The sequence below is a fragment of the Lissotriton helveticus genome, chromosome 3_1, assembly GCF_964261635.1.
Source record: "Lissotriton helveticus chromosome 3_1, aLisHel1.1, whole genome shotgun sequence".
In the NCBI taxonomy this organism is placed as follows: domain Eukaryota; kingdom Metazoa; phylum Chordata; class Amphibia; order Caudata; family Salamandridae; genus Lissotriton; species Lissotriton helveticus.
In genome coordinates this window covers 1,673,299,345-1,673,320,863 of record NC_136061.1, presented here as the reverse complement: position 1 = coordinate 1,673,320,863, position 21,519 = coordinate 1,673,299,345, and the positions used below count along the sequence as shown (strand labels likewise).

General features: G+C 44.5%; 1 protein-coding gene across 1 annotated transcript in view; it reads right to left on the bottom strand.

The window, feature by feature from the left end:
• Positions 1-21,519, bottom strand: part of THSD7B (thrombospondin type 1 domain containing 7B) — a 1,994,218-nt gene that overhangs the window by 891,154 nt on the left and 1,081,545 nt on the right. Inside the window, exon 11 of the mRNA XM_078682458.1 lies at positions 10,281-10,413. Within this exon, the coding sequence (XP_078538584.1) occupies positions 10,281-10,413 (133 nt within the window). The remainder of the gene's footprint in view (positions 1-10,280; positions 10,414-21,519) is intronic.

Below are 21,519 nucleotides of genomic sequence, written 5' to 3'. Positions count from 1 at the left end.
GATCACGGGGAGAACCTGATTTTATAGATTTAAGCAAAATCTTCAGTTTATCCAATGTGATGGGAGGCCAGTATTCAAGGTGACAATTACCTTTAGAGGTGTGAGAAGTGTCTTCTTGATTGGAGGAAGTAATACTATTTTTATCAATGTTAGAGACAATCTTCTCAATCTTTCCAGTAAAGAAGGACGCCAAGTCCTGGCATTGCTGAGTACTAAGAGGAAGAGCATCCGCTCTTGAATTTTCTCCAGCCAGTTCCTTCACCGTATTAAAAAGAGTCTGGGATTTATTAATAGCTGTATTTATAGTCGTGGTAACATAGCATGCTTTGGCTTTCATGCATGCCGAGTGATAGCTATTTCTAGCCCTCCGGTAAATCTCCTTTTGGTGCCCTTCGTAGTTTTTTCGCCACTGTCTCTCCAGGTTTTTACAAGTAGATTTTTCTTTCTTCAAGGCCTCTGTGAACCAGGGGGCCGGGGGACGATGTACTTTCCCCTTGCAGCGGGATAGGGGTAGACAGGCATCCACTGCATCACTTAGCCAGATCTGTGTGGCCTCAGCTATGCTTTCCATGTCTCCATCCAGACATGGGAAATCTTTATTCAATGCACTGTTTAGATCGTCTAGATTTAAACTTTTCCAATTTCTCCTCAAAGATTCAGAAGGAGTAATAAGGGGACGTTTAGTGGATTGAAGAGAGATAGCAAAAAGCACAAGAAAATTATCTGACCAACAAATAGGGGTAGTGTTTAGCCATGCTAGTTCTTCCATATTGGAAATGATAGGGTCAAGCAGATGTCCTGCTTTATGTGTAGGGCCCTTGTTACGCACTGTCATATTCAGCGCCAAAAAGTCCTCAGTAAGATTTTTGCACGTCGTATTATTCTTATCCTCCAGATAGAGATTCAAGTCCCCAAGTATTGTAAAATTTTGAGCCTTTAAGTGGTGAGGTAAGATAAAGTTTACCAAGTTATCAGACCATGAGGGGTTATTGACTGGTGGGCGATAAATAAGTAAGCCAGAGAAGGTGAAATTAGGGCTAAGGGTAATTTTAAAGGAAGCTGCTTCGCAATTAGGAATGTCTGCAGATTCGAAAATGCATACAAGATCTCTGCTATAAATAATGGCAATACCCCCTCCTATTTGGCCAACGCGATCTCTCCTTTTCCTCATTTCAAGCCTTATTCAGAACCAAGAATCAAGTTGGTACAGGACATATTTGTCTATTTCTTGCAGGAATTGCTCTGGTTTAGACAAGGCTTAATTTGGGCAGCGGGTTGCATTGGTATCCTAGTGCTTAATTTGAGCCAGTGGCTGCTGGTGGGGCCCACTGGAATTCGTTTTTGGGAGTCAGCTCTTATTTTAATTCAACAGACAGTCCTGAGAGCAGGAGGAGGAAAAGTAAAGAGGAAAGTTGGAAGAAAACAAAGAGAAAAACTGTCTCAAAAGGAGAAAGCAGGAACGTGCAAGAGTGAGAAAATGAAGCAGAGGCTGCCTGGTAGTTAATTAAAAAGGCCTGAGGTAGATTTGGGACAATTCAGCCTTGGTATTCAGCGCACAGACATTTTGTAGCACCAGAACTTTCCTTTACAAATTAGGCACGGGAGAAACTAAAGTGAATACGTCTTAATCTCCCCTGTAGTGTTTTTCAATAGGGGGATGTCTCTGTGTCTTTTGTGGAAGGGGTCAGGGAAGGGCTTAGAAAATCCTCGGAAGCTTCATTGATTGATTCCTGTAACTACGTCAGTGACTTTATCTTAGCTCTCGTCTGTCTGTAACAGATAGATAGCTCTGGAGATTTGGCGCTAGCTGCAGAGAATTGTGACTTATTTCTGGGAGAGTGTAGACTGCCTTTCAGTCTGGTGTTGATGTGCAATGTTTGAAAAATTCTTTCGCTGTCTGAGGTGCCAAAGGCATGTGCTACTCCATGCTTCTCTACTCTGCATGTTACACGGTAGCACGAAAATAAAACTCTCAAAGTCAACATTCTAAATTTGGGTTTCGATCTGTGCACAACAGTGAATAATGGCTCATTGTTTTTCTAATTCACGGATTTATGGGCTGGCTTTTGATGGGCGTGCACTGGGATTTAGAAAACCTAATGTATATCCGTCTGTTGTTTGGGTCTGTGTTAACCTATCCCACCCTGCTCCAGTATGCGGTCTGCTGAACCAGTTTGGTCATAGAGTGTTATAGCTGTCAACCAACCCCATAACACAGTGATCCCAAACCCAAATGTGTGCTTGGTGCACATCTGTTCATGGCACCACTGGATAGTGTTTACGGCCCGATGGGGTGCCGCGGCACACAGATTGCAAACCACTGCTATAGAGAATAACGGGGTTATCCCGAGGGGGTCGGGACGTGTGGGAGTTCGGCCACTGAACTTGGTCTGACGGGAGGTGTGGGGAAAAGAGGAACACTGGCGCCTTCAGTAAAGGTTTTAAAGAGGGCTTTATTGGTATATACGTCTTTTTCATCAATGGGACAGTCCTTTTTCTAATATGTATAGCAGGGTCCAAAGTAAAGATAGTTTCTCCAGCTTGCGTAGTCCCGGTGTCTGGACAGGGGTGGTCTGGGTCCAGCCGTTGACCTTTTTCTCCTTGGGGGTCCACTCCGGTACCGAAAAGAAAAGGAAACTGGGGTCAGGTATAAGTGAGGCTCCGGGAACAATCAGGGCGAGGAGTGAGGGAAACAACAGTGAATTGGTGCACACTTCTCAACTAACAGGGGGTGTGGGGAAGTGCGCGTGAAGAGGTAGGGGGAGTCTTAGGGCTGTACTCGTTACACACGGGGCTGCCTCCTCCGCCCGACCCAACCCGCTACCCGGCCCCGTACCTCTTGTAGCCACACTCCTCCCGTGGGAACGTGGCGGGGCGAAACGTTGAAACGTTGGCCTCCTGGCTTGTCGCTCTCGATGTCTCTCGCCTCCTCCGAATACCTCCGTTCGTCTTCTCCCGTAACCGCTACCTCCGGGGAAACGCCGTCTGACGAGACTTCTGGGCTTCCTGCTTTTGACGTTGTTACGCCGTCGAGGGGTGGAGCTTCGTCCTCCTCGTTTGTGTTCTTAAAGGGACCCCACGAGTTGTTGTCTTCTGTCCAGCCGGACTCCGGTTCCTCGACCCAAGAACAAGGTGGTAGCTGTGGGGACAAGGGGCATGGTGAAAGGGGGGGGCGGACCACCAGTCCGTAGGTATAGTCATGTCCGGTCCGCCAGCCCCGTCACAGGGGTGTAATACCGAGGACTGTGTGTGGTGTGTTTCATATACATGCTACCGGACTGGAGAGGATCCTACAGCTGGAGCTGAAATAGGGGATGCGTAAACCCCACAACCTGAAGAGTCAAGACTGCTCTCCCAGAGAGTTTCCTGAGTTCCATCATGCTGCTTGTGTGTCTCAAACACCTCAGTCAAAGTGTAGAATTGGCAGTTAATGTATGTGAAGCCAAAGCACAACTCTAGCCAGTATGAGAACTGGGAAGACAGTCAAGGCCCCACAGAAAGTTTAATTATCACCAGTCAGAAAATTGATAATACAATTGAGATAAAAAGTGTGATGCCATAACTTAACACAAAGGCATCATTCATACAGTGCGGTAGCACTAACGGCAATGACCGCCAAGTACAGAAAGAGCAACAAGTTGGACGTTGCAAGGTGGAAGCAGATAAATGCACAGGAACGCTAAAGGCAGTGAAAACCAGGTACAATGCAGAGGGTTGAGAGTGGCGAACAACAAGAGCAAGAGACAAAACCTCTACTCACCATCTAAGAAGAAGATGGTCCTTCACCACCTCCAGTTGGGCATGGTGGTCAGAGCACTAGTCAACAGGCTGATTCTCACAGCGATGACACTGGGCTAGAAGACGGTGTAAGTCAAGTGCGGCCTGAACATCATATAATCTTGGCAGCAGCAGCATAAATCACCACAAAGTATGATGCTGCCGTTTTCTTAAAATCCCTGTCTTCATTTGATACTGCCGAAAAGCAGAGTCTTGGAACCATATGGACTGCTTGGATCAAAACCTTTGATGACTTCATTGATAAGCTGGAAATAACCAATGACAAAAAGACCATCAAATATCTTAAGAATATAGAAGGAGTGAAAGAAGAAATAAAAAAGATACCACCGGGTGAACAGAGTATCTTACAAGGATGTCAAGGTGGCATTGAACCTTAAATTTAATCCAGTGCCAAATATTGACTATGAGAAGTACATCTTCATTCAGGGGAGACAGAGAGATGGTGAAACAATTGATGAATATGTTGAAAGACTTGAAATGGTCATCAAACACTGTAAGTTCTATGCATTCTATATCGAAGAAGCCATCCATCTCAGAGTCACAGATGGTTGCCTGTCCAATTCCTTCAGATGCCAAATGCTGAGAGAAATGCTCAGTCTGGAGCATGTGCTCATGGCAGCCAGAGCTTAAGAATGAACCATCAGACAAGCCTCTGACGTGGAGGCTGGGGTTGAATATGAAAAGCTAGAAAAAACACAAGGTAGAAGCCCCAAAGAGATGTCTCAGAAGAAAAAGAAGCTGTGTTTTCGATGTAGATTTTCCTTTCCACATGAAGGTAAATGGCCCACAATTGGGCAGATATGTAAAGGCTGCTGGAGAAAGATCCATTTTGCTACAGTTTACAAAGCCAGAGAAAAAGTGAGTGTGTCTTGTCATATAGGCAAAAGGGCAGCCAGAAGGTTCCAGAAACCTTCCAGTCACTCTCACCAAAATAAACGTCAATATTAGTTAAGGCAGGTAGAAACTGAAAGAGGCTGATTGTCATCTAATTCTTCATCAAGAGGTCCTTCGACTCCACTGTCAAGCGACAGTGAAGATGGGTGTTTGTTGTAAATACTGGCTACTGAAAGTCGTGTGCATGTGGGTTTGGCTTCCTGCAAGCAATAATACAAGTTGAAAAACTATCAAAGAAATTCCTATTGACACTGTCCCAAAATCAAACTGAAGGCCACTGGTTGCTATACACCGTTCATAATAGACTGTGATGCATCGATAAACATCCTGCCAGTGAAAAAGTACCATGAAGTGTCATTAGTGCCCCATCTCCTACCATCTAACATCAAAGTATATATGTGGGCATCCTCAATGCCATTACAAAGTCAAGGTTCATCCCATGAAACACAAAAGGACGAAGGTACAAGCCACAATCCATGTCCTTTAGGGCACTTCATTGAATGCATGTTTGCTCAGCTTCAACACTGCTGCTGACATAATTTCTGTGAATTACAATATTAATGATCATCATGACATAGTAAATTTGTTTCCGTCACTATTTCATGGATAAGGAAAATGAAAGACAGTGAAATGCAGCTCCACATTAATGAGGACACTTGTCCTGTTGCTCAACAACATTATCAAATTGCAGTTTGTCTACAAGAGGCTGTTGAAAAAAATATTGAGACTTTGTTAAAACATGATATTTTAGAGCACTCTCCTGGTCCAATGCATTGCCTGTCACTGATAGTGGTGGCACCTAAAAAGGACAGTGGAGAGTCTGTGCGAATTTGTGATGACATGCATCAATCAAACAAGGTAATTGAAAGAGTATGACACCCACGGCTGCACATTGAAGAGATGATTACCCAGTTGAATGGTGCCAAAGTCTTTTCGCACCTTGATCTGAACAAAGGATATCATCAGTTGGAAATGGGAGAAAATTGCAGGTATATTATTACCTTTTCAATTCATGTTGATTTGTTCAGATATGTAATTTGTCATATTATATAGCTTTTCATGCATTCTTTCAATTACAGTGATGATATAATACGAAAGAAACATGATAGAGCCCTTACGCAATTGTGCCATCTGCTTGCTGATGCAGCTCTTAGATGGAATGCTGAAAAGGGCGACTTTCACAAAACAAAACTAAAAATTATTTAGGCACATTTTCTCAGGCTGTGTCATCTATCTCCCCTTCACAAGATGCAACCATGCTGCGTTCTTTTCTTGGTATGGCCAGCTACTGTTCCAGGTACATCCATGACTTTGCTACTGTGAGTGCTCCATTGAGAGAGTTAAGGAAACTGAATGTTTCATTTCAGTGGCCACAGAACTGTGATCAAAATTTCAAGACATTTAAGCATTCAATTGAAAATTCTACTGAAATGGCTCATTTTGATCCAACATTCAATACAGACATTTTTGTGGATCCCAGCCCAGTAAGTTTGGGTGAGATTCTTCCCCAACATAGTGGACATGCAAATGCACAAAGGTATATTGCAGCTTATGCAAGCCGAAGTTTGTCACAGACTGAACGAGCTTACTCGAAACCTAAGAACGAAAGGTTGCCTATTATATCGGCTTGCAAACACTTTCATGTGTTTCTGTATCAGAATCATATTAGCTTGTTACTGATCAAGAAGCACTGCTCTCTATTTTTTAAAATCCAAAGGCCAAGATGCCTCTTCACATTGAGGGGTCGGGCTGATACTACACCATTGTTCACCGCCCGGGAAAATGTCAAAGCCCTCCTGCTGACTACTTTTCTTGAGTGTCCATACAGTGTCAGGGTACCCCCTTGCAAAGTGGTTGAGGCCTACATTAACTTTATTGTGAGATCCAGAACTCCGGCAGCTGTGTCCGTGGAGCAAATATATGTTGCTACCAATGCAGACAGGAATATGCTCATCCTCAAAGACATTATTATGCATCAATCATGGAGAAGACATGCTTCACCTCTTGATAACAACGGTGTATATCAGAAATACAAGAATGTGCATGATGAACTGTCCAATAAGCAAGAAGGAATTATCTCACGATGGTCATGAATTGTCATTCCTGAAAGTCCTCAACAGCAAGTCATTGAAGTGGCACGTTAGGGACAGTGTGGTATTGTCACTACAAAGTGAGCCCTCTGGAACCATGTTTGGTTCCCTCATCTTCATGAGCGAGTTAAAAGAGAGTACTAGGATTGCCATTTGTGTAACTGTTTATCTCCCAAAATAACACAGCATCCTTGGAACATGTCAGATCTTCCAAAATACATCTGATAGAAAATGGCAGTTGACTTCTTTGGAAATCCTGAAAATGGTCATTACCTCATGGTAATTACAGATGAATACTCCTGGTTTTCACTGGTGAAAGACATTTCATCAATCACTCATGATCGAGTATATGAAAGATCAGAAAACATATTTGCAACCTGGAGTGTTCCGTCCATTCTAAAATCTGAAAATAGCCCACCATTGAGAATTCAAAGACTTTCTTTCTGATTTGTATATCAAGCATTCAAAATAAATCACACCTCTATATCTGCAGGCTGATGGCATTGTTGAACGTTTTATGAGTACTCTTAAGAAGGCCGTCCAGCGCAATGCCCTGGAGCGACTTGAGCTCAAGTCAGTTCTTCATTCTACTCTTCGTGCCTACAGATCTATCCCCATTCTAAAACCGATGAAATCCCAGTCACCCTGATGCATGGGAGAGCTAAGGGTACTAAGTTGCCCCAGTGGACAACTGAAAGAACAATTGATACTCAGAAAGTTTGACTCACTGGTTCATCTCATTAGTCCAGAATTAAAACTTTTGCAGGCAAGTGTAGATGTGGACACTTTGTTCCAAAAGAGGATCGCGCACTTGTCAAGTAGAGGCTGAAACGGAAGTAAGATCCTCCATTCAAGGCAGATCAATTGCAAGTTGTGACTGCTCACAGTCCTTGAATGCCCATTATGAGGGATTCCTCACGTTTCAAGCACATGACTCAGAGTCTGTCAGTTCAAGACATCTGGAGTGAGATTCTGTCATCAGAGGCCCAGGAGAGCCCCAGGACTGCCTCAGTGGCTAGCTCACCAGTGCATGCGGTGGTTGTTTCTCTTGTCTCTCTTCAGCCTCCCCCCACAAGATCTGAAAGAGTGGTTTGAGGGCCTCGAAGACTCATTAAAGAACTATGAATCATATATGTTTTGTTCATATATATTTTTTTACCAAAGGGGAGATATGGTGTCCTATGTACTATAGAACGAAGGACCCCTATGGTCCCTAATGGACTCCATAGTCTAGTGACGTAGGTGATTGGGTGTGGTTAATAAAATTCATGACTTAGTCCATTTCAGTTAATGGTTACACTCTTGAGAAGACAAGTAATACCAAGTTCTGTGTGTGGTAGTGATTCATTTACGTGCTACAGGACTGGGAAGGATGCTATACAAGGGTAGGAAAATAGTGCCAGAGATCGCCAGCGGCAAGCACGGGGTAGCAGCTGCCTCCTCTGCAAATCCCATTTTATATCCAGGTAAGCTATATCTAAGATGGTGTTCAATACATGTTCACATGTGACGCATTTACACCTTGCTGAATGACACCAGCCTGTCAATCTTCATATATAAGACTGATGTAAGCTTGTCCTGAAAATCTTTGTAAATTGTAATGTTACATCTGAACCCTAAGTGAAGCCAAGTTCATGTGAACAACTGCCTGCATGGTAAAGAGAGACTTGAACAAGTGGATATTGATCTGCGACATAACGACTGAGAGCAGGAGGGTTTAAAACCTAACTGAGGAAGATGACCTCTTCTCCTCACAAATGATTCATTTGGATTGTAGTACATTGGGAAAATACCTATGCAGTGAGCATTGAAGGTGACCTGAAATTGCAGGATCAATTTGGTTTAGGAACCACACGAAGTTAATGGAGAACAACTGCAACTGTAAAATGTCATCCAGCTGCTCCCACTTCTTCACCTACCCTGTAATTCACCCTTCAAATTAGTAATTTAAGATGTCACAATTTCAAACGTGTTTTACTCTGGCAGACTGCAATTTGGCTGGTTTTACTTTGATTGCAGCAATCCAGAGATCGATGTTTCTTGATGCGCAAAAGAGAGTTGTGACAAACGCGCTCAGAACAGTCTAGTCACAGCAGAGTTCTGAGGTACTGCAGGACCAGAGATGTGTTAATCAGCATTCTATAAACTGATGTGCAGCTTGAATATGAATTTACCTTGACAAAAAGGGAAAAAACAAGAGGTGTTGAGCAAAACAGGAACAGTTGGCTTATTTAAATGCAGTGGCCGGGAGAACAGGCAACAGTGTCGGGGTCTAAAGGCTGTCTCAAAGCACATTGGTTTCAGCCAGCATTTTATACATTACATAAAGCATCATAAAACGATTTGTATATTCCTTTGGAGGCAGAAATCTAGGCCTAGTCACAAGATAATAACTCTGTTTGCAGAAGGGCAGGTGGGTCACGACCGTGTGTGGACACAATGCAGGGTCAGTGGGTATGTGTCCAGATGTCCTGCATGGGGAGCAAGTTATCACTGCGTATAGTGTGCATGCTGTGTTCTAATTGGCTGTGTGTTTCTAACTTAGCGTGGCATCTGATTTTATGGTGTTTTTGAGAATGCACACCCCACTTAGCAAACATGTTTTATTGGGGCCAATCTCTGAGACATTTGTGATGTTGCTGCCTATCTGGGGGATTGATCTGGGCTTTCCTGTTCGCACACTTGTCTAAGGGATACATATCCCCCCCCCACCTATGATCTGCTAATCAGTTGCTTCAGGGCAGGTTGTAGGGCCTGCCTAACCATGTATATCTGATTCGGATATCGGGTGAATTCAACAAAGGAGATGAAAGTTCGTTATTATACGTACATATTTCATTGTGTACACCAACATCAAATTTATTAATAATAACAGATGGATATATTTATGTGTGCAATTGCTTGTGTGTGTCTGCCTCTCTATCTGGCTGTATGTTGAACATCCCTTGTTTACAATATCTAGTTTTGTAAAGAGAAGGAAAGTCATGGATTTACACCAAATCTCTCAATGTGGCTGCAACAGGGCAGGGACACACAAAAGGCCTCATTAGGAGGACCCCCAGTAATCCCGATGGGAACAGTAACCATAGTTTTAATCTGTGCCATTTCACATAGAGCAGTTGGTCACTGAAATCATTGAAACAAAGGAGGAAGAGGGGAATACCTCAATGGGGTTGATGCTCTAATTTTGATTCATGCACTTTATTTCCCAAAACTTGTAATCACTATTATTTCACTACCCCCAGATTTACCTGGACCCAGACAATTGTAATTCTGGTGGCAGGAAAATAAAGGAGACTTTTGTTGAGCACCAACGTATTTTTCCCTTTTTCAACTGTCTGTGATGCAATAAGTTAAGAGTACATGTTCGAGCTTGGGTCTGAGAAAATCTTAACTGAAAACTATATATCACTATAAGTCCAATGTTTGACACCTTCTCAGCCTGTAAAGGGAAACTGGGAGTGTGGGCATTAATTACCAGCAGTTTAGATACTTTACCTGTATGTTGGGCAAAAGACAAAGTTTTCACATTCTCGTTCTTCAAATAAAGTGTCTGGGCATTCCAGACCCCCATTCTCAGCGTGTTCAATAATGATCCTGTATCGTGACTGTTTCACTGATGTGACATTGTCTGAAAAACAGAAAGAGCAGAGTTATCAATTAGTAACAAGAGGCGTGTGGATGAAATGGAATTGTAAACATCGTTCCACGAAGACGCAGCTTCCAATATGATTGCTTGTAGTGGATTACATTGGCACAGACAAGACTACCTGGCATGGAGGGCTCTGTGACACATAGGGGTCCATTATGATGACGGGCGGACTTAGTCCGCCCGCCATCACATCGGGACCCGGGACCGCCCGCCTTAAGGGCGGGAGTCCCGATCAGGGCATTAGGATGCGCCCGCCACACAGGCGGGCGCATCCTGTATGGGTGCAATTGCGGCGGGCGGAGCAGAAATCTCCGCCCGCTGCCATGTGTAAAGTGCACGTTTTGCGTTTCAAAGTGCAACATGACAGGCACCGCGCGGTGCCTGCCATGTTGCACTTTGAAATGCAGGGGGGTACCATAGGTACCCCCCATGTGCAATCCCCCAAGCCACGGACTCCCAGGGGGCCCGCAACGGGCCCCCGCAGGGAGTCTCCGCATGCCTTTCCGTGGCGGCATTGCCGCCACGGAAATGCATTGGTGAAAGCCAATTGTAATATGGCGGACGGTGTCTAACAGACACCGCCACCATGTTACAGGTTTTCCGCCCCGGCCGCTAGGCGACCGGGGCGGAAAACAGGCGGGCGGTGTTTCGCACCGCCACGGTCCCCTCCGCCATCCTAATATGGCGGAGGGGAATTGTGCTGATGTTGTCGGGCGGATTTACTCCGCCAGGCCGGCGGTAGCCACCGCCAGCCTGGCGGAGGAAATCCGCCCGACATCATAATGGACCCCATAGGGTCAAGTGTATGCGCATTTAGAATAGTGATTTCCAAATAGTTACTTTTTTCTGAATTGCTATTTAGTAATCCCTATTCTCAATGTATGAAAGTATTATTTTTAAATTAGCAATTCCTAGTGGGTCACAAAATTAGTATATTTGTACAAGCCATTTAGCGGTTGCAAATCCTGTGACTAGACAAATCACATGCTTTGCAAGCACTATATAGATTCATGCATTTAGCCCAGAGACTTAAAAATTATTTGATTATTAAAAAGGAGCCAGTGCAAACTTTTAAGGCGAGGAGTGATCAACATTCTAATGCAATTCTATGATCATTCTGGCTGTTACATTTCAGATAACTGGTAGTTAAGCAATTAGACATTTGTGCTTGCCAAGATATACCATTGTTATGATCCTAGATACAGGCTACAACGTCCTGGACTTCCTCATTGGGTTACAGGGAGTGTGGTAACTGACAAAACTTTAGAACAGAGTAGCTTTTATTTAGTTCTGTTTTGGTTTTGGGATTCTGATTGCCACTTAGAATAAAGTAGTCTTCATGTAAATAGGTAACACTTGTTGTCTTGAAATTTCTATCAAGTAGCAACTAACAGACAAACATACGATAATGTTGAATGGTCGAGCTAAATATGTCAGCATTTATCATAATATCTAAAGCCCTAAAGTGTGTTTTGTGCACTGGAAAAAATATGCATAATAATGTCTTAGTGGTACAAACTTTTTAGATTCTGTTGCACCTATGTCCCGCCTGATGGAATCTCCTGAGCTGATATCGGGGAAGCAGGACAAGTGATTTCATGAGAGCATTTTGGACCAGCTTGCTGCCGGAGGGCTGAAGCCAAAGGCTGTTTTACTCGCCTGAAGATGGCTGACCCACAGATATGATTTCCTGTGCTCTCGTACTTCTCTCTGGGAGTGCCTTGGTAAATGATGCCATTGGCATCTCCATACTGCAATACCTTATTTTTTCCTAGAATCCTCTATCAAGGATATCTGTAATATATCCTACCCTTCCCAACATGGACACCCTACCTTTAGTTACTATGAGTTAATTCCTAACACAACAGGGTTAAGCTCTCTTCCGGTGAGGTATTTTCTGTCTTTAGGGTAAAAAAGGCAGATGATCTGTTTCTTCTTGCCTCTCAACACATCTTGCTCCCTGTTGGAGTGTTTCCACACTCCTGATCAGTTTTACGATTTCCTTGTCCTTCAGCCATATAGTTCCCGCTCATGGCACTCCTGTCTCTCCTGAGGGATTTTGCACCATAGGAGTATAGCCTACTGTGCTTGGATATCTAGTGTTACCTGGAGCCTTGCTGTAATCTAGAATGTGTTTTGCCTTCTGGCTTTTGCTTCCATCCAGGGCTCCTTCTGGAATTCATCATTTACTTGGGTTCTTCCCATGTGTTGGCTACTGAATTTGGTTGCCCTTACCTCTGGCGGACTGATTGTAAAACCCTTGGCTTCTCATCCTCCCTGAATTAAAAACTTCTAGTTAGGCATCTGGTTCATGACAGGTTCAATAGTTTCGAGTCAGAAGAAGACCTCAGCTTTGGTCGGAGTCAGGTATCAAAGAAGGGAAAAATTGGTGAGAACACCAGCATTTAGTTGGTATATCAACACCCTTTGGCAAATATATCTTAAAATGAGGATCATTCTTCAAACACCTATGCTAACTACATGTTAGCTATTAAAGTCTCTCTTCTTAAAAGAAACAACAGAGTATTTCCAAAATTGATTTAGGAGGGTCCACGACAATCTACTGGGCAATTTGTGCACCTTTTAGAAAACCAGAGATGAGCAGCTGAATGCAGGAGTTGCATACAAGACAAGCATTTACATGGGTTACTATCCACTAGTGCAATTTTAGCCTCTCCAGACCTTGGACTGACCTCTGAAGGATACCCACAAATTGTGGTGCCATCCCACAGGTCATGCCATAATGACCAAGTCAGGAGTAGAGGCTGAACAGCCCTGATGGTACTGCCTCGCTCTGAGCCCGGTCACCCTCACTTGGCTTTGTGAATCAATTAAGCACAGTATTAAACTATTATTTCAACCTGGCAAAAAGGACGTTTTGCCTAACCTAAAACTTCCATTTTAATACTTAAAACTCACCCCTGAGATATGCCCTGAAGGCTCATAGAGTAGCGCACACTGTATTAAAAAAGTAGGACATGGGTACCTAAGTTTTAAATTACCTGGTAATGAAAAAACTGCTAATGTAATTTCCCACTGTTGTAAGGCCATTGTATCTCACTGACTAACACTGGATTACTTTATTAAATTTATTAAGATTAGATCTCAAGCAGATAGAGATATGCTGTTCACACTCAAATGAATTGTAATCTAAAATCTTCTTTAATCGTAAAGACAGATTTTGGATTACAATTCTAAAAATACAACTTTTGGGAAATTGGAATATTTTTGTCCCAACCATTTGTGCCATCTGCCAGTGTCCTGGGTCATATGACTTGTAAAGGGTTCTGCTGTTGGTGTTTGTGTATTGCTGCTTGCAGACGGTAAAACAAAGGGGGCTTAGCGTGGACCTGATGAGCCATCCTGGCACACTGACTGGCGAGTAGCTTCACCAAGGCCCACGTACACTTCAAAGGGCTTTACCTTCAGGCCACACAAAGGAATCTGACACCAGGCCTGCCCTGTATTTTGCCACCCCTGAGCAGTTTGGAGCCTTGATAGGGGAAGAGGAACAAACTTTCCATAACCAGTTATGGGAGTAGGACAGGGGGGTTCCTATGTACAAAGGCCGCTACCAGGTATACATATTTGGACCTCCAAAGCCACTCATCAAAACATTGCAGGACATGTGGAAGTCACAGAAGGACTGCCCGGATATCAGAGGACTGCCCTGCTGCTTGAAGGACTGCCTTTTTGACTGAAAAAGAAGTTTGGACCTGCTTGCCTTCATCCCAGGCTAACCTGGGTGACTCCAAGGGTCAGTTAGCTGTCCTCCTGTGAGATTTAAGGGGATACATCAAGCTTCGGAAACCTCCCTGCAACTGCCCAGTAGACCGTCTGCAAACATACCTGTCTGGACCAGTAACTAGGCCTGCCTGAGTCCTGCTGGCCTCTGCTGGAGTGAGTCCTGATCCTCAAGAGGTGTCTCCCCAGGGTCTGAATCCTTGAGCAGTACCCGAGTGTAGTCCTTCTAAAGAATAGCTGAAAATCCTGCAGTTTAGGCTCCCCACAAACAGGCCTATTGGTGCAAAGACTCTTCCACCCACAACAGCCACTAACACAATGTTATTATTATTAATTAACACTTCGTAAGCGCTTGTCTACCCCAAGTCATCCCAGCGCTAGCGGCAGAAAGAGCAGGCACATGGAAAAGCTACCAGTTGACATTCTGGAATAGACAGGTTTTGAGGCATTTCCGAAAAGTGAGGTGGAAAGTCTGTGAGCGCAAATGCAGGTGAAGGGAGTTCCACAGCCTAGCTGTATTCTATGAAAAGGAACGTCCCCCACTTAGCATATTTTGGATTTTACGGATGGTAGCTAGCATTAGCTTTGTAGAGCTGAGGGATTTTATCGGCAGTATGCCACAATAAGAGGCTAGTTAGTGAGTGGGCCTTTACCCTTGAGGGTCTTGTGTGCAGTACATAGGGCTTTAAATGTGATCCTTTCCTCTATGGGAAGACAATGTAAGGACTTAAGGCAGGCCTGGCTGACTGCGTTCTGGACGAGCCCGACAGTAGTCAGGTGGCACAGGTCTGTGCCACTTGAAGCTTCCTTAAGGTGGACTTAGGTGGTCCTAGGTACAGTGAGTTGCTGTAGTCCAGGCACGAGAGAACTAAGGCCTGGACCATGATTCTCCTTGCCCCCCGTGGGAAGTAGGGGGAGAAGTTTCCGCAGCATTCTAAGGATGCCGTGACAGACCCCTGCTACTTCCACTGCTTGCTGGTCGAATTTGAGTGACTTGTCGAGCCACATGCCCAAGCTTTTTATTTTGGACTTGGGCACTGGAGGGGGTCCCGACATGTTTTTATTTTTTAGCCATGATACTTTGAGCTCCTTCTTGAGTGTATTACCTAGATTTTAATATTTTTTTTAATTTTAAAAACATTTATAAAGCGCAGCGTGCACCGAACGGTTTCTTGGCGCTAATAGAGGGTGATGGCTACAGAGACAAAAATGAGAACCGGTGGTAGAGCCGGGAAGGGAAAATTACACATGAAAAGCCTGTTTAAAAAGGAACGTTTTTAGATCCTTACGGAAGGATACATAATGGGTAGCCGCACGAAGGTGATCTGGGAGGGAGTTCCAAAAAGTGGGGGCCAAGGTGGAAAAGTTGGACCCACCCCACTTTTTGCGTCTGAAGCGTGGGATTTGAAGGAGGGACTTGGTGGAGGAACGAAGTTCTCTGGGGGGAACATATTCTTTTAATAATGAGGAATTGAAGGCGGGGGCGGTGCCTTGACGGGCCTGGAAGACCATGCAGGCGGTTTTAAACAGAGAGCGTTCCTTAACAGGGAGCCAGTGGAGCTCCCTGAGGAGGGGTGTGGAGTGGTGGTAACGTGGGAGACCAAAGACCAGCCGGGCAGCTTGGTTTTGGACCAACTGTAACCTCCTCAGACTGTATGCTGGTATGCCATTGTAAAGAGCATTGGCATAATCCAGCCGTGATATCACTAGAGCGGCCATGATCATTTTGAGTGCCTGAGGGGAAAAGAAGCGGGCGACAGTGCGAATAGTTCGGAGGGTGAGGAAACAGGAGGAAACTACCGAGCTAATTTGAGAGTGAAGGGTGAGCTGATTATTCATTTTGACCCCCAGTGTTTTGACCGTGGTAGAAGGGGTGGGGGCGGGACCAAGGGTTGAGGGCCAGAAGAGAGAGTTCCAGGGACTGGAAGAACCTCCGGTAAGAACCAGCTCGGTCTTGTCCGGGTTCAACTTAAGATGGTTATGGTTCATCCAGTCCCTGATGAATGTCATAGTGTGCTGGAAGCTGGAGGCAGAGAGGGGAGAAGAGGATAGGTCAAAGATGAGCTGGAGGTCATCCGCGTAATTATACACGGTGACCTCCAGCTGCTGAAGAGCAAAGATGAGGGGGGAGATATAAAGATTAAATAGTAGGGGAGACAAGGAAGAACCCTGGGGGACACCACACGTGACGGGTAGTGAAGTGGTTGTGAAGTCTCCTAGTCGGACCGCCTGGGTGCGGTCCCTCAGGAAGGAGGAGAGCCACACCAGGGCTGATCCCTCAATTCCAGCCGCCTTGACACGGGACAATAAGATGGTATGGTCTACCGTGTCAAATGCGGCGGAGAGATCGAGGAGTACCAGCGCCTGGTGTTTGTTGTTATCCATACCCTTCCTGAGGTTGTCTAGGACTGATACCACGACTGATTCAGTCGAGTGCCTAGGTCGAAAGCCAGCCTGGCGGGGAGCCAGTCCCCCATTGGCCTCTACGTGGGTGCTGAATACCGCGGTGACATAGCGCTCCAGCACCTTGCCCAGGTAGGGTAGCAGGGAAATGGGGCGGTAATTTGCTGAGATGGATGGGTCAGTGCCAGGCTTCTTTAGAATGGGCACTATGGTGGCTGATTTGAGCGTGGGGGTCACTACTCCCTGCGCTAGGGAGCTGTTAAGGAAGGTGATGGGAGGTTCAGGACAAGAGGAATAGATTTGTTGGAGGACTTGCGCCGGACAGATGTCAGCCGGAGAACCTGATTTTACTTTGGGGAGTATCTCCAGGAATACCTCTTCAGTGAGGGGAGGGATAGAGGTAAGAAGGTTTTGAATAGTAGGAGGAGAAGGGTCAACAAAAGCAGGGGAGGGGGGGATGTTGGCCTTAATGGTAGCAATCTTGTCAAGAAAATAGGTGTTTAGTTGGTTGCATAGAGGCTGGGATGGGGGGATTTGAGGTGAAGCCCTATCGGAGTAGGCCAGGTCCTGCACTATGCCGAAGATCTCCCTAGATTTATTTTCAGCAGACAAAATTCTTGCAGAGAAATAAGAAGTTTTGGCAGCAAGGATTGCAGTCTTGTAGTTGGCGAGTGATGTCAGGTAAAGGGTTTTAAGTGAGGGGCAGTAATTTTTCCTCCAGTGCCTTTCTGCCTGTCGAGCGAACAGTTTTAATTCTTTTAGGTGGTCATTGAACCACCTGTTAGACTCCTTGGGTCGCCGAACGGAAATGCGACGCAGGGGAGCCACTGAGTCACAACCCATAGTCAGCCAGGTGTTGATGGTGTTGGCTTGAGAGTCGGACGGAAGACCCGAGAGGGATGGGATAGTATTCCGAAGGTGGGACGTCAGGGTGGGAAAGTCAACTCTGTTCCAATTACGCGCCCAGGTATTTTTGGCGTGGGGAACTTTGGGCACAGAGTTGATAGAGATGGAGAAGGAAATAAGGGCATGGTCGGACCAAGGGCAAGGGGAAATCGTCACCGGGGAAACTTGAATGTTAAGGGACCAGACCTGGTCAAGTGTGTGACCGTGAGAGTGAGTGGGGACAGAGATGTGCGACATAAAATTTAAAGATGTGAGAGACTCAGTAAATTCTTTCGAGGCTGTGCACTCAGAAGGGTCCGAGGGCCAGTAATTAAAATCCCCTAGTACCAAGACCGATGCATAGTTGACCACCATATTGGCTAGTAGGTCTTGAAAAGCCGGCAAAAATAGAGGCGAAGGCTTGGGAGGACGGTACATTAGGAGACAGGTGAAGGGGGGGGGAAAGGCGAGGGAGCGAACTGTAAGGAATTCAGTAGGAGGAATGGGGGGAGAGGGAATGGTTTGAAAATTTAGTTCCGATCGAGCGATTATCGCCACTCCACCACCAGCCCTGCCTGCCGAACGATCAGCACGTAAGGCCACATAGGAGGGGGGGAGGGTAGCCAAGAGAACGGGAAGGGAGGAGTCGCAGAACCAGGTTTCGGTCAAGAGCAGTAAGTCAGGCTTTTCAGAATCGAGCAAGACAAAGAGCTCATGATGGTGCTTGACCGCTGACCTGGTGTTAAGTAAAAGAATGGATAGTGACGGAGTCGGGGGAAGAGGGTCAGGTGGGAGAGGGCATTGTGGGGAGAGGCGGACAAAGAAAACGGCAGAGTAGGAGTGGAAGAAGGTACAAGGCCTAGTGAGATAATGTGTCTACGGACACAAACCGAGAGTGGCCAGTGGCCTTGGAGGGTGGTAAGCTCCTCAGAGGAGTAAGAGATGAATTTGGCGTGGGGTCGTGCCCCTAGCCCCGTCCGGCCGCGGACGGGCGCAGACGGGCTTGCCTTAGGCGCACGCGATACATAATTTCGGTTTTGCCTCCATTAAGTTTGAGACATGATTGTTGCATCCAGGTGGCTACCTTCTACATGTTCAGGGAAGTACTCCTCTGCACGCCGACAGTTGGCACCTGGGATGACCAGCAACACAAGACCTGCAATTCGTGCTACAGCCATGCCAGCCCACGCAAAGGTATGGCAATGACAGTGCATGGAGCTTGGCCATCTCTTTGCACTACAGTGATGACTCTATGCAACGCCTGACCTATTCTTTGTGCTACAGAGAAGACTGTCCATGATGCTCAGCCTCCTCCTCCCAGCCTGCTTCACCACAAATGGAAGTGTTTGCACCAGGCTTAAAAGTTAACTTTTCAACAGGTATAACCTAGTCCCTGAATCTATTCTGTGGTCCATCGTGGTTGGCCGGGACTTGTGACTTTTCCCCGGACTGGCATGACCAGATAACTGCGAGTGGTGCTTTGAGGGGCAATTTTTCCCCAAAAACTTTAAAACTGAATATCTCCAGATCGATTCTTTTTTTGTCATTCCACTGCACATGGTATAATGTTATTTACTAAAATGTACTCCATTGTTCTAAATTGGTTTGGGATTTTTCTTGTTTTGTGTTTTCACCTTATTACTGTTTGTGTGCTACATAAATTCTTTAGACATTACCTCTAAGAAAACCGTGACTGCTTTTGTACCAAGCTACCAGAGGGTTGAGCACAGGTTTAGTGATTTTTGTAGTCCACCCTGACAAGGATTGAGGTTGTTGCCTAAATGGGGCTTCTAGACCCTCAACCAATAACACAAGTTCATACACCCTTAGAAAACGTGCACTACATTTAACAGTAACTTATTTTAACATACCAGTGCGTGGCGAGTGCTAAAAAGTGCTATATATCTAATATGTGTGTGCTAGCAACATTTGTGTGACAAAGTGTCTGGTCTTAAATATCTACATCAGATATTTTTTCAAACATTTGAAGGTATATTATCCATATTTTAACATGTTATTGTTCTGAAAAACACTCAGGGGCGCTTTAATAACACAATGCAATGCATTGTATTAAGAGTGTAAAATCACACTACTTGTGTCAATACAAGAAGTTAGTAAAAACGTATAAAACCGCGTTATTGTTGTCCGTGCTGAGAAAAGAATACAGGTTCTTAACCATGCAGCTTTGTAAATCAAATTAGACAATTCTTATTCTGAGCATATCTAACAGCAATCTACTGAGCAGCATGTTCCCACTGCTGCAGAACTTTAATTTAGAGTAATATTAAAAAGAGAACACAGTCGAGGAGGTTGAAAAATAATTAATACACTTTCTGTATAATTGTGTGGGATTTTGTAATCACCAGAACCCACTACGTAATTTTCTTGTGAACACCAACCTATTATATTCAGATTCCTCACATGCACTGGATTCGCCACCGAAAAATATACAGCTAATAAGAATGGGAATCACAGAGAAAAGCTATTTTTGAAGCACAGACTAATTTACATCAAAATAAGTTGAAATGGTTTGTCCGTTAGGATTTCATGTCTATAGAAACAAGCAATATGCAAGATATTATGATATCCAATGTTTCTACCTCCGAAATATTTAAATGGTATTCACAACATTAGTTAATATAACTAGTTACCAATAAATGCAGGTAGCGAAGTATAAAAGACTGTAGAGAAGTGTGAATATTTCCACATGCATATCATTTATGGGTAAAATACTCGAATTAAAAGAATATGAAAATAAAGGAACCAATTTACCAATCCAAGGGCAGTCCCAATACAAATAAAAAGTGTGGTGCCCTGGTGCAATCATATTTAACTGTTTACAGGAAATGTCTTAAGTTTACATTATGGCTGATAAGTGAATATAAAACACATCCACGTATGGAATCTCAATCAAATGTATTTTCATGGTGGGCCTTGAAATGTAAAACTGTCAGCTACGCCTGTTGCTTTTGAAAAAATCAAAAAAACTCAGGGGCATATGAGCAAGGAACATCGTTAAAATTATCCCCGTTTTATCGTCAGGAAACTGCAGATAAAACGGCGATAATGGGCTTGCTAATATGCGTTTTAGAATTCCTATTGAATCCCAGGTTATATGTCCTGCACATCTAACCTGGGATTCTATAGGAATTCTATAATGCATATTAGCAAGCCCATTATCACCATTTTATCAGCAGTTTCCTTCTGATAAAACGGCGATAATTTTAACGACGTTCCTTGCTAATATGCCCCAAAGCGTTTAAAAAAAACGAAAACTAATATGAAAATCAGGATTTCTTTCAATCACATAACTGTAATGCACATTAAAATAATTATTGAATCATCTTTTAGTTGGAATGCAGAAGGAACGTTTGTGTGTGGAGGGTGGTGATGTCACAAATATTCTGTACGTAAATAAATTGATTTGTTATTCATGAACCATCAGAAACCAAAATACCGCTTCTGATTCCAAATAACATCCATTAGTAGGCAAGAAAAGCAACTAATTTTGACAAAAGGTCAGTAGGCTAGGGATCACATCAACAAAGTCTGTCATTCATAACTAATTGTACTGTTACAGACTTAAAGCCAAATGTCTGACCTACTCCTCACGTTTTTGTACATTGTTGGACTAGGCCCTTTTTGCAGGGTCATCCCTGAACTTTTTGTCTTCCTCCTGTATTTTTTCTGACCTGTTGTAGGCTATTTTATGACTCAGGGCACTTTACCACTGCTAATCATTGCTAAAGTGCATATGCTCTCCCTATTGTAAATTGATGTATGTATTAGTGACTCCATGATTGGCTGGTTTGGTTTACTTGTCATACCCTAGTACAGTGCACTGCCTGTGCCAGGGCTTGTAAATCAAATGCTGCTGGTAGGCTTCCACCATTGGTTCTGCCACCCACAGAAGCAGCTTGTAAAGTGTGTCTCAGGTCTGCCATTGCAGAGCCTGTGTACAGTCTGGTACTGCCATGTTGACTGGGCAAGTGCCCCCCACTTGCCAGTCCCTAAACCTTCCCTTTTCTGCTTATTAGTCACCCCTATGGTAGG